The 14,064-nt window shown below is 39.9% G+C and overlaps 1 protein-coding gene across 1 annotated transcript in view; it reads left to right on the top strand.

Annotated features, from left to right (window-relative positions):
* Positions 1–14,064, top strand: part of lama2 (laminin, alpha 2) — a 194,450-nt gene that overhangs the window by 112,282 nt on the left and 68,104 nt on the right. The window contains exons 22-28 of the mRNA XM_080490875.1: positions 2,637–2,743; positions 3,198–3,470; positions 4,493–4,673; positions 7,636–7,772; positions 9,547–9,678; positions 10,170–10,274; positions 13,241–13,384. Coding sequence (XP_080347001.1) covers positions 2,637–2,743; positions 3,198–3,470; positions 4,493–4,673; positions 7,636–7,772; positions 9,547–9,678; positions 10,170–10,274; positions 13,241–13,384 — 1,079 coding nt within the window. The remainder of the gene's footprint in view (positions 1–2,636; positions 2,744–3,197; positions 3,471–4,492; positions 4,674–7,635; positions 7,773–9,546; positions 9,679–10,169; positions 10,275–13,240; positions 13,385–14,064) is intronic.

Consider the following 14,064-nt stretch of genomic DNA (forward strand, 5'->3'; position numbering starts at 1 on the left):
GTGCGGGGGTTTTCCTCTAAGTACTTCGGTTTCCTCCCACAGTCCAAAAACGTGCACGTGAGGTTGATTGGTGATCCTAAATTGCTCCGAGGTGTGAACGTTGAGTTGGTGTGGTTGCTTCTCTCCCTGCGTTTACCCTGTGGTGGACTGTGACCAGTCCAGGGTGGAGCCTGTCCTCTACCACATGTATGATTATGTTGTGGAATGGCTGTACAAGTATTAACGCACCCGACACAGATCCTTTAGGGTTATTTAAATATATATAGGAATACTTTCATTGTAAATTCGTTTGGATTTTAATCTACTTTGCAATTATTAAAAAACACAGCCTGTTAGTGGTGCATAAGCACATATATTGCTTTTCTCTTGTGATTTACATTTAAGGTCCAGTTAATAACATAATCCTGAAGGTGTGACATTTTAATAAATATAAATGTTTAACTTCTTGTAAATATGAACAGAATATTGTTGTTGCTCTTATACAAGGAGGCCAGTCAAAAATCACAAGTCATGATACTTAGGAGAAAAAAAAAATGCACAAATGCTGAAATGAAACCACGGTTGGTTTCAGGATTTTGACTCCGCAGCACATTCATTATGATGCGTGACTGCGTGTTCATTGTAAGACGCCCTAGAAGAAATCTGAAATGTACTTGAGAGCACATTGACACAACAACATGAGAAAAGCACAAGGAAAATGTTTGGTTGACTGACAAAACAATGCCTAAATTGTTTGGAAAGAGCATTCAGCGCCTTGGATCACAGATGCGCAATGAACACTCCCACTGTTTATTGATGTGACAGATTGCAGGAAGCTGAATAACACAACATAATGTATTTCAAGTTGGAGTAAAAATATCTTTACCATGACTACTGGATAAAAAAAAAAAAAAAAAACACAACAGAAAGTAACATTTTATCCCACAACAAGGCTTGCACTTGTAAAAACTGACAGAGCAAAGTCCAGATGGTCCCCAAAGGGTGAAGCTCGGGGGCTGAGAGACTGGGTGATGGTGTTACACAGAAATGGTCTGTATGTGCGTGTTTTGTTGTATGTTCAATCAGGCGTTGTTGTGGGTGTGCAAATCGGCACGCGTGCAGTCGAGTAGTAGTGTATGTGTGGGAGGCCGTGCGTGCCTTTCTGTGTGCGGAGCGGAATCTAATGTATGTTGTGTACCGTATGTGTGTTTTCCCTGTGAATCCTCTGTACGTGTTCTAGTGTGGACATCTGTTGTGTCCCTCTCTCTCTCTCTCCCACCTCCCATCCCACAGTCAGGTCTGTTCCTTCTGTCTCTTTACATCTACGAGGCGAGAATGGCAGGAGGTAAAACAGAGTGTGTGTGTGTGTGTGCGCGCGCGCCTGTGTGTGTTTGGGCGTGACAGCCCATCCACCAGATGGAAGCTGTTATGTTCAAGTCTTTAATTGTATATCTAAAGGGTTGATTGTCGTTTGTAAGTGTGTCCTCATCCTCCACAGAGAATTAAGAAAAAAAAAAAGAGTTTTGAATAAAGTTTTTATCATCAAACAGGAAGGACGACAAAAGCTGAGGTCTAAAAGAGCTGATGCGGGAGTAGGTTTTGGGTGTCTGTAAATTGTCAATTCAGCGCAAAAGCAGTGCCGCTTATGAACTGGATGTTATGCAGTGAAAGAGCGATGAAATAAAATGCCAAAGGAGGAAGTCCAGTCAACCCGTCGCACCTCCTTCCTGTGACAAATGTTCTGCCATAAACAATTACTATCCCTAAAAAAAAAAAGCGAAAAAACATCATTTTCTCCGAAGCAGATATTGCAACAGAATTATTAACATTAAACGATTTCACTTGATCTTTGTGTTGTGTGTAGCCAACTTCAGTTTCGCCTTCTGGTCCGCCTGCAACATCTCACATCAGATTGGACAGTTCAAAACATATTTATTAATGACTGACCACCAGAGCAATACTGACTTTAAACATCCTCTTATTATGAGGAATTTATTTAGATATTTTTTCACAATATGTTTAATCTTATTTTCTTTTCACCCTTCCTGCAACAATCATGAACAGCAATAACGTAATACCTTGAAAACTTGCATACTGTATATAGTCATACGCAAGTGTACATTGCTCTTCAAGCCCCAGAAACCTCATACTTAACTGTGCTCAGAAAAAAAAAAAAAAAAAAAAAGGTTTTTAAATGCACAGAACAGTCAGTTGCAAGTAAACAGCAAATTGCTTAAAAGTACAAAAAAGTATTGTCATCTGGGTATCGAATAAAAGTTGTGAAGTTCTTTATCTACTGTCTCATTGCAGTTTTTGCTCACAAGCTGTTTTTTTTTTTTATTTTGCCTTTGACTTGTTTTTTGTTTTTTTAATGTTTCTTTTCTCTCTCGCCGGTTTATGTGCAAAGTAAAGCCTGCTAAACCTAAGTCAGCCCGCTAGACTGAAGAATCTATTTGGGCAACAGAAGATTTTCTCTAAAGTAGAGTGAGTAGGATATTAAAAGTGGATATCAACGGCTAATCCTGAAGAAGACCTTAAGAAGGATCTAAGCCCTTATCCAACGCACCGTAGTGTGGAGTAAACACACTCTCAACATGTTTCACTCTTCAATATGCTGCTTCTCAGTCTCTTCTCGTCTTTCCCCTCCTCTCCTGCAGCCTGCCAGTGCCACACCAACGGCTCTGTGTCCGAGGCCTGCAACCAGGAAACAGGACAGTGCCTGTGCAGAGAAAATGTTGTCGGTCGACAGTGTGACGAGTGCATGGTAGGTATTGTGACAGATGACAGATTTGATTATGTCCCCGTTGAAGTTCATTATTTCATAAAGACTTTCTTTTTTTTATTTCTTTTTTTATTCAGTTTGTAATATTGCGCTTATTACATAACTTTTCTCTTTAAATGTCTTTGTAAATTACTTTTACATGACAAATTTGCTATTTATCTACTGTATCAATATTGATCATCACTTTTTTCCACTTGTGTATGTCTCTCTATTTATAACTGTAGAGTGAGGTCATAAATGTGTTTAAGTGTGTGTTTTACTATGAAATGCTTGATTTAAGACAATGGGGGATATAGTTATCCCAATGGCCATGTTATACTACAAGAATATAAAAGATCATCACATTATCGATCGTTATCTCGCACAAGATGAATGAGATCTTTCTATTTGTTTAGTTTCTCTCTTCTTATTAACCTGGGTTTTGTTATCGGTCCAGCCGAACTGCTGGTGGGACGCTGAGCGTCAGGAGTGTATGCCCTGTCGCTGCAGCCAACACGGATCTATTTCCCAGCGCTGCGACATTGAGGGTCGCTGCATCTGCCGCGCCGGCTTTGTCGGCCGGCGCTGCGACCTGCGTCGCCAAGGTTACGAAAGGCGGGAGACACGGCGGCCTGTGGAGCACATCTCCCTGGAAGCTGTGCACCAGAGATGGGGGGGCTCTTCCCGCACGGGGGGCTGTCCCCGGGGGGCATACAGGCCTAAGACAGGGGTAACGCACACTGCATGTGGATGACAGTGCTGTGCTTTAAGTGGCATGGGGTGTTTTTGACTGGTGTGGTTTTGGAGATCCACTTTATACAACGAGCGGTCATACAGCGATGCCACATGACTATGAGTGAAGGCAGGGTACCTCCTGGAGTAATCTCCACTCCTTCACAGGGCAAACACATAGAGGCAGGCAGTCACACACACTCTTGTTTACAAATTATGGGCAATTTGCTATCACCTGTCAGCCTTGAATGCGTGCTTTGGACATTTGCTTGGAGAAACCCGACGCACACACAAAGAGAACATGCAATCTCTATACAGAAAACCCACAGGCCCAGTACACACTAAAGAAGTACATTTCAAACACATGTCATGTTTTTTTTATTCTCGGCGATGTCATGATTCGGGGTACCGTAATAAAAACTTTGCATGCAAAGAGAGGTGTGTTTATCAGGGTTTCAATCCAAGGGCCGTTCTTCCATTTTATTCCGAATCACATTTCTGTTTGGGAATGTTCTTGAATGTAAAATGTCAATTCTTTAGGTTACTCGGGATGTTTGTTGGTGCTTAAAATTGTAAATGTCAATAGTTTCAGCAAACTCGTGTTTTTTTCTCTGAGGTAAATCACGAGAAGCTCTTTATATATTTTGTTTCTGTCACACTGCTTTAAAAATGGTTTTGTTTTGTTTTTAATGAGAATGTGGATTTTTCTCTCAGACATTTGGGAGTTCATGAATGTCAGTGACCAGCTTTATAAACTAACAGACTGGAGTTGTTTTTAACCATTTGTGCAGATTTAGTTGTGTTTTAAACTGCAACGCACTTAAATATATGTCCATGTAATTTAGCGTGTTTTAATCATACAGCCACTTATTAATTCAATTTCCCCTCTAGAAATAACTTTTGCATCTAACATCAGTATGATCTCTTAATTTTTTTTGAGTGTGCGCATATCATGTAACCCAGTTTTTGTAAATGCTTTCACTCGTTTCTGATTGTACATATTTGTGTGTGTTTAACCAGGCTCAGACTCACGGCATCAGTACAGGCGGCGCGTGTGTCCCATGTCACTGCAACTCATTTGGATCCAAGTCATTTGACTGTGACGAGAACGGTCAGTGTCGCTGTCAGCCCGGCGTCTCTGGACCCAAATGTGACCGCTGTTCACGGGGGTTCTTCAACTTCCAGGAGGGCGGCTGCACACGTAAGAGGAGATCCTTTATTCTTCCTTAAACCTACAAACTCGTAGGAATCAAACATATGGATATAAACTTGCCCTACTGTCATTTATTATGAAGCAACGTCAGCACTTGAGAAGCGCTGCTGTGATTAAACTGCTGCTTTGTTCTTTTTTTTTTTATTATTTAAGGTTTACACCAATTCTTTGTGACAGAGTAATTATGTTTCTGCACACTTCAGGTTGGTGGGGCCGTCAAAATTATTAATACAAAGTCAAATCTTTTAGTGCCCTCAGGTAAGACAATGTTGAAAAATGTGCACCTTGATTAAAAAAAAAAAAAGGCTTGGTTACCAGCCACTCGCTTCTTGTTGCAGTACTTTTTTAGTAGATATGAACAATCAGCAGTCTGTTGAAAACCAACACAAAAAAAACAACCCACTTGATGTTTTTTTCTGTCCTGACCATAAGTGTGGAGGATCCATGTTTGAATCCTCTTTTAGGCACAACGCTGCAGTGATTTGCAGAAACAAAAGAAATAAGAACAATGCCTTTCCCCCCCCCCCCCCCCCCCCCCCCCCCCCCATGTATTTTTAACCCTTTAATGGCACGGGTGGGTCATATGGATGTATTTACACACACAAACACACAATCACAGTTGAGTAAATAAGCCATCTTAATCATCAACACAGACCACGTTTCAACTCCAAACAAAGAAAAACGATGGATGGACTTCTTATAAAAACATTATGAATTCCACCTGAAGCTTGTTTTTTTTTTTTTTTAAACTTTGTTTTGACAGTCCACCTTGTTTTGTTGAAGCTTAATCACTCACTTTGTTCACTTTCCATAATGGGTAATTGTGATCATCATCTACTTTGACTCTTTCACCCGAACTTTGAATCATCATCTTCAGAGTGTGTAAAAAATCTGTAATAATCATCTATTGAGTAGAAGGTAGACGTAATTGAGTTCGATCGTGGGGAGTGAGTGAGTCATCACACTTTGTTAATTTCCACCTTTGCTGTAGGCCTTTTATTCAGGTCTCACTCGGACACTGTAATATATAATTTTTTTGACCATTTATTCACTTCAAATTCACCCTCAACCTCAAACAGACACGTAAAACTGTAAAACCCTCCTAGTTTCATTGTTGCATGGTGTTATGGTCTATGTTCAAACAGCAACGCAGTGATAGACACAAGCAACAGACTGAAGGAGAGAATTAATAAGGAGCATAATGGAGAATTCAAACTTTGTAGGCCATCTAAGAGAAAGATTAAAGATAATACAAAATCACCATGAGGAACTAATTTCACATTGATGTACATTTTCTTTATGGTTAAAGGTTGAACACACAGAAGAGGAATAACATTAGTGATAAAATATATATTATCTTTGCTGTTAAATAATCAAACAGCTAGTAAATATTAAATGTTCAGCGTGATCATGAAAAAGGTTTCGAAACGAATCTGATCAAATGTATTGAAATATGCATTTTACATGCACGCTAAAAACTAATCCTTTGAAAAACAGAACAGTGTGTATACATGATCCGTCTGTTTACACATCTGCAAATTATGCAATCAGCTGTCAGCTCACAACATTGTTAGTTTGTTGCTGTCATTGTCTGTTCACTGACACAATATTAACTTATAATCAGAGCGGTGCATTTTAATATGGCTGTTTCGGCACTTCATTTCCACACTGAAAGCCCATTTCCCCTCAGCAGCGATTCGATGTGAGGTCTGCTGGGATTTAACACCAAGCATATGTCTGCTTTCACACCTCAAATTAAAGGTCAAGGTTTGGCCAAATCGTGCAGCTTCAGCTTGGGTTTACATAGAGCTGGTCTCACATCGAAGATAGTCTTGCAAATGCAGTGTGTGTTTAATGGAAGTAGTTGGAGAAAAAGATGCTCAAAGTTTTTGGGTCCCACAAACAGTATTCTGCATCCCCACAGATCATGCATGGTTATTAATAGCTTTTCCCACAATAGTCATGATGCAAAACATTATTGATGCCAAATACAATTAGCAGCCAAGAAGAACACTGCTAAATTTGCTAGGGAAGAAAACCCAGAAATGGGATTATTTGCTTTGATCCATCTCAAGATCACCAACACAGGGTAAGATCCATATCAAAACAATTATAGTTAGATTTTAATGTCTACCCTGAATTTACATCAGAATACAAATGGGATTCTCTGCTTGCAAAAAGACACAAATAAGTGAAAGAAAAATAAATACTTTTTTTTTTTAATACTGGTTTACACATAAACTGCCTTCAATTGTTAGAACTATTCTAAGCACATAAAATGATGGACATATGTGTTTGGTAGATAATTTGTTGTAACTACAATTCTTGGCTTTACATTTGACACCAATGGAAAGCCTCTTTCGTCCCTGTTTTTAGTTCCTTGTAAGGAACATGCATTTGTGCCATGAGTCGAGCATGCCAGTTGCACCCATGAACGATTTGCCCAATTCTTTTTTTCCTCCACTGGAAAAATAGCTTTTCTTGCTGTAGCACTCGTCTCTCGTTGTCAGCTTTTAGGCCCCGAGAATCTGACCGTGAGGTGTCTGACTGGCATCTCTCAATGCTTGTTTTCAATGTGTTCCCTGAATCATCAAGATGAGAGCCGGCAACCAGTCGCAATCACATATCTCCTCAGCCTAGGACCAAACTCCATCCCCCGGTGAAAACCCTCGTCCCCCACGGAGCAGGCTTTTACCGAGACAACCAAATGGGGGGGGGGTAAAAAAACAAAAAAGCATGACCTGCCAGCAGAATGGCTTTGACGTTCTATTTATAAATTTTGGCACTTTTTCAAACTATAAGCTCCACTGCTCATCCCCCAAATGCATTTCCTAATAATGAAAACTACTGCCAAGAAGTAAAAAAAAAAAAAAAAAAGTGCCGGACCAAACAGAAAAGTTATTACTTTTTGTGTATATTGCATCCAGCCTCTCCTCTATGTGTCCTGCAGCTTGTCAGTGCAGTCATGTGGGGAACAACTGCGACGCCACCACTGGCCAGTGCATCTGTCCTCCCAACACAATCGGCGAGCGTTGCGACCGCTGCGCTCCCAACCACTGGGGCCACGACATCGTAACCGGATGCAAGGTAGGCTCCAAACGGATCGTTGTGGATCATACCTGGGTTGGCGCATGGTGCGACTTAGCAAAATAAGTACAAGGGAGATGGTCAATCCAGAAATGGCACTAAAATAATTAATAGGCTATTTCAGCAGTTTTACCACCCTGAATCCAAAAATGTATTCCTATTCCCAATACAGCATAAATAACATATCTGATTCTGAAATAGATACATTTTACCTTTTAACTCATTTTGACAATTTTCAAAACTTTGGTTGAAATTTGTGATATTAATGATAAATAGCACTTATATTACTGCTAATTACCTGATCTCAAAATATTTTGCATTATGGATTACAAACTAAGCACAATTTTCAGTAAGATAGTGTCTCGTAATTACATGAATATGATATTAGGTTATTACACTGCACTTAAATTCTTTTTATAAATTTTACAACATTTTGCTTTATTTCATTGTCTTTCTCCATCTTTCTTTATTTTACGCTCTTTTCCACAAGTTCTCTTATTTTTAATTGTCCTCCCTAAATCAGCTCAGTATGTATTTTTCTTTGTTTTTTTACATAGCCTTTTTTCTGTATTTACCATCTTTACCATAAATTTTTTTCTTGTAATTTCAGCATTCCCTTTTTCTTTCACTCGTTCCAAACATTTCTTTGTTGGAAGTGTTTGAAAACGGATTGTCCTGCACTGAAACGATCTAACCAAAGAGCCGCGAGGCAGCCAATTACAGTGAACTATTAGGAGTCGCAATGGCCTATTAGCAATTAGAGGCGCGGACATGAAAACACTGTATGTCTTAGTGTAACAGCAGATTATTTCAGAGGAGTACATCAGCACAACAAAGATGAATTGAACAGATCTATGTGGGACCAAAACAAACACATGAACAGCTGCCAAAGAACAAAGTGAAACACGGCAAATCAGGAATGTACAAAGGAAATAACAACGACAAAGCAGATTCACAAGAGTGAAATATTTAATTCACTTGAGATTCTTATGAGTGTGTGCACAATAATCCTTAATGAAAAGCATAAGAATCTCAACGCTTTAGCTGTGACTGTGAATCGTTGAACTCATGAACGGTGAAATGCTGTTGTTTAGAATAACCTTCTTTTTTTTTTCCCAGTACCTTTTAATTCACTGCAGTTATTTTCATGCACACAGTCACTGGAACAGGCAGACATTTCCAGCTTCTTAGCTTTTGATTGTGATTGCATGTCTGCAGCATTTGCCCTGGAGCACAAGTGGCAAACATCTGTTTAAATGGTGTTTTCATCTTTGATTGAGGCATCTGTCAGTAGTCTCTAATATTATGCAATCATCTTTACTGATTGCTTTGGGTGAGAACGCGACACTAACGCAGTACCAGCACTTGGTTAACAGGTATAGTTTTAAATATATATATAGGTAAAAGATAAGTGGTTTTGAGTTTCCCTAAATAGCGATGCAGTCCATTACTTTCTTTGGTGGGCGGAACAGAGCAACTCTAATATTTCAGAAAGGGTAGTCTGTAATTATTCTAAAAGCAATACATCATCTGCATACAAGCCTATCTTGTGAATTACATTTGGTTTTTACATCAGTTGGATTTTGTTATTGGACTTTACATCTACTGCCCATTGATTCAAAAGACATGCAAGCATAAACAAAACCATGCAAACTCTACAAAAATGCTCAATAGAAAATGGTTTTAATGCACCAAATGGCAGTTTGCACTGCAGGAAATTTTGCATTAAAATATATATACATATATATTATTAACTCGTCTTTCTTTACTGTAGGAGTGTGGCTGCAGCGTGATTGGCTCGGTGACCCAGCTGTGCAACGTGAACACGGGCTGCTGCTTCTGTCGCGACTCCTTCAGAGGAGAGAAGTGCAATGAGTGTCAAATTGGATACAGAGATTTTCCTCAGGTAAAGTGGCCAAATTCGAACTGTGCTAATACTTTTGTTATATGTTTACTTCAGAGTTTAGCGTTTTTGGAGCTCCCTCGGACACCTGAGAGTTCATAGACACTGTGATGTTTTCCTTATGGATTCTTTTGGCGTAGAAGACTCAAAGATTTGATTTCTTACCAATTGTTTGAAGATTTACAGACATAAAGAACATGCTTGTTTACTGAATGAATAGTAAAAGTCTCAGTAATTCAAAAGTAAAAAAAAAACAACAAAGTTATTGAGGTCAAAAAGGAAAAAATTAAAAAACAAGTTTGGGTTTGGTGTTTGTCTGAACTTCACAGCTGACGTTGGAGTGAGAAGATAATGGCAAAATTTTCATGTTGGAATAAAGTTTAATGGTTTGGTGAAGCATGACGCTAGGACACACTCTGCTGACTCCTCTCCGAGCCTGTTACGGTGTTGATAACAGGATCCTGGCGTTGTCTGCCCTCCACATTTCCCCACAGTGCATCCAGTGCGAGTGTAACATCTCAGGATCGGACAGCGAGACCTGCGACTTGGAGAGGGGAGTGTGTGGATGTGCAGATCGGACGGGGAAGTGTAACTGCAAGGTAAAGCATGCACACGTTAAAATAGTCGCCTACATTTGCTAATCGTCCTTTCCAGGATAGTTTACGACAGACTACCGTGACCACTGAAATGCTGCATAGCTGCCATACTTTTAAGAAAGTTCACTTCAGGTCCTGTGAGACTGTTTTTGAAAAAAAGTGTGACTAAAATGTGGTATTTATTATTCCAAAAACCAAGCGAGGATAGTTTAGGTTTTAAATGTCAATACAAATTTAAAACCTACTTCAGATGCTTTCTCTGTCCTTTTCTTTCCGTGTTTGTGTTTCATAATATATGTGTGCATGTGTGTTTATGCGTAATTATTCCGGTAAATGTCACGATGCTGAATATGACTGGCGTCTCTGTGCAAAAGCCTCTATATGTTAGCACACAAGAGCACATTCATATCTACGCACCAACAGTCATACTGTGCAGATGTACAAATCAATACCAGTGTATATATGCTTTTGCTATTTTGGTTAAAGAAATCCCTATGTTATTAAATTTGTCTTAAAATATAACCTACTTGCACATTATCCATGAGGATAATGTGCAAACTCCTCACAAAACGTTTAGGCCCGGCCGAACCGTAAAACATCTGGTTATATGGAGAGCGTACAAGCCACTACACCACTGGGAGGACTTCCTAGTATAGGGACTGCAACCATATGTACTCTGAATGGTTTACTGCCCTTTCAGAAACTGCGTCTTGTGAGAGACGTATATACTGTATAAGATAAATGGGAAATTGGACATCTATACCTGGAAGCCGTTCCTAACAGAATGTAGGAATGTAAACTTAACATCTATACTGTATCTGATGTGCCATGAATCAAAACTAAGTTTACAGTAACATCCCTGACTGGTGGGCGGAGGGTGGGATTACAGTGGGTGGGTGGGGGTTAATGTAAACAAATCCAAAAAAAAAAGTTTGGAATGATATTTTGTGGAGAACTAAAACTGATTTAATATACTTGCTCTCTCACCATGTTGTCACTCGAACTCTCTCCCTGTCCTTGAAACAAGCACCCATTCACAGTGATTCCGTATAAAATACACACGCATAGAAACTCATGTACAGTTCGACAAAGCATAAATTTGACTTCTGACGTGACCACTGTGACAAGCGGATCACATTATCTCATTTGCTCAGCTCTCGTCAATAGCTTTCTTTAGCGTACACACACACACACACACACACACACACACACACACACACACACACACACACACACACACACACACACACACAAACCTAATTTATGGCCTGTAATGAGACTCCAGATCAATGGGTGTCATCTTCTCTGTGAACAGGTAGGAGGCTGCCTGCCTGTCACTCAGACAGACATCCATCAGCTGTCCCTCTCTTCATCTGGTTTTCATGCTGCCTCTATACTTGTTACCTGTCTACTCATAAGCTCTCTGTATAGGAGCGCATTTAATATGCTGTACCTTGAGTTTACAAATACTGGGTATACAGCCCAGGCTGCACATACTTGAACAATTGCACATTCTGCGTTCTTAATCAACAGTCCTTCAGTACATTGCATCGTACATGGAAATCTAAAAAGCTATAAACATATGTTGATGTCATAAAGAGTATGAAAATACTGAGCTAAGAGATAAAAATAGCATCAACACAGCAGCTATCTAATCTCAGACGATAGGGTTGCACGTGCAAAGCTAAAACACAACAAACAACATGGTTAGATCAATATGTGCAAGTGTTTGAGATGAATGAAAAATGAATGTGCATGGTGTAGAAGACTGCCCAAGACTGCAAGTTGTGGGTGTGCATGTTACCTTGTCAACATTTCGAGAACGATCTGAAAACCTCATAGGATTCACTGTAAGATTCAACTTCATTAACTGAAGGATCACGTAGTGGCTTGCAAACAATACCAGGAAGACCTGTGAATCTTGACTTTCTGCAAAGCTGTTAAGTTACTTCTGAAAAGTAAAACACACAGTTAAAATTCATTATGGGCACTTTAATTTAGTGTGTATTATATTTGTGTTGAGGTCCAAGAAAGAAGAAATGCATCTATAAAAGTACCCGTGCTTTGGACATATTGAGGGATGTATAAAGTCTAACTGGATTGTGACCAGCATGTCTATCTGTTGTTATTTTAAGTTTGACTTGGCAGGCACACATTGTATTTCAAAAATTACTTTCTAGATACAGTGATTAATTAGTAAGTACAAGTACCGGTAATACCTTTTCAAAATTAACTTTCTACTTCCATCACCTGTGAAACAACAACACATTAGGTTTTAGAATTTGACTTACGGTTGACCAGCTTTCACACGTGTCAGGTTGTGTGTATTTTCGCAGAAGTCGCATGATGGAAACAATGTCTGATCGTCCAGTGGTTGGTAGTTAGGTGCCCTATTTAGAGTTGACATAACAGATTCTCTTTTAACGCAACAAGTTTTAATGGTGTAAAATACTCAAGTCTACTCCTTCACATTCCTCTGCCGTTGTTGGTCCTCACTCACCACCCGCCAGAACTTTTTGACAGAACTCAACATTAATTAGATGATATTGTGTTGACAGCGCTGTGAGCCTTTTCTTTGCTGCGAGAAGCCTTAATACACATCCCTGTCCACGATTCCATTTTAGATCAGTCATCCCTCAACCTATTTACTCAAAATGTAAACATTCAGGCCAGCAGAGATTTCCACCGCTACGCCTACACAGCACAGGCATTAAATGTGCTTTCCGTGCTATATTGCTTCTGCGTATTTCAGTCTCTCCATATAGGATCAAATTTAGTTAAAAAAAAAAGATTGTTAAAAAAGATGTTAATTTTTAATGATTCTAAACACTGTCATCGCTGGTCAAATAGAGGCCATGGGGGGGTTCAAACCCTAACATTAACAGGGAATAAGAAAGTGATATTTTGGTGAATGCATATGAAGAGAATGCTCCAAAATCTGTCTTACCTGCAGCTGTTTGTCATTTTAGGGAAACGTTGAAGGAGACAACTGTGACCGCTGTAAGCCAAACACGTTCGGGTTATCGGTACGGAATCCACTGGGCTGCAGCAAGTGTTACTGTTACGGGCTGACATCCTTCTGTACAGAGGCTCAAGGACTTATCAGGATGAGAGTGAGTACATTTTTTTTTTTTTTTTTTTTTTACATGTGTTTGTCTTTTTTGTCACTGTTCTACACAAAAAGTATGTCATCAAATTCTATCCATACTCATAGAAAATAAGCTTCAAGTCCTTTTTGTGTCTCTTAAGTTCTTTTACAGGCAGTAAATAGCTACTGAAACAAGAAGGTTTTGGGAGGTTTCTTATCAATTGCACATCAATGCTCGTTATTACCATCGGGCATGGGTAACCCAGTGACCCATGTTCAAAGTGATGTCGGACCAAGTTTGTGGGGGCATGGGCGAGTGGGACCTGGGCAACAGGAGGGCTTAGGCTGAGCGCAGAAAGGGCAGGGGGACCTGTAGTTCATAGCTTCCCCATGCCCCTCCACTAAAACTGCTGTCTGCCCACACACAATGTTCTCTTGGCCCCCTGATGCCAGGAGATGAGTGGCGAGTGGGCCCAGTGGATGACTTGACACCTGAGGACCTCGGCACAAAAGGGAGGTTTGGTGGACACTTCCCCAGGCATCAGATTAACTTTTTTGTACCCGGGTCATTAAGACAGGGTTAAAGTTGAACCAAATAAAAAGCAGTGCCCACTGAGCCTGCTGGGAGGTCGGCTTTCTAGACGAACGCCAGTACTCAAGGTTCTTGTGGTCGGTCGATACAATGAAGGGGAGCTCCATGCTGTC

This window comes from Lipophrys pholis (genome assembly GCF_963383615.2).
Source record: "Lipophrys pholis genome assembly, chromosome: 21".
In the NCBI taxonomy this organism is placed as follows: Eukaryota; Metazoa; Chordata; class Actinopteri; order Blenniiformes; family Blenniidae; genus Lipophrys; species Lipophrys pholis.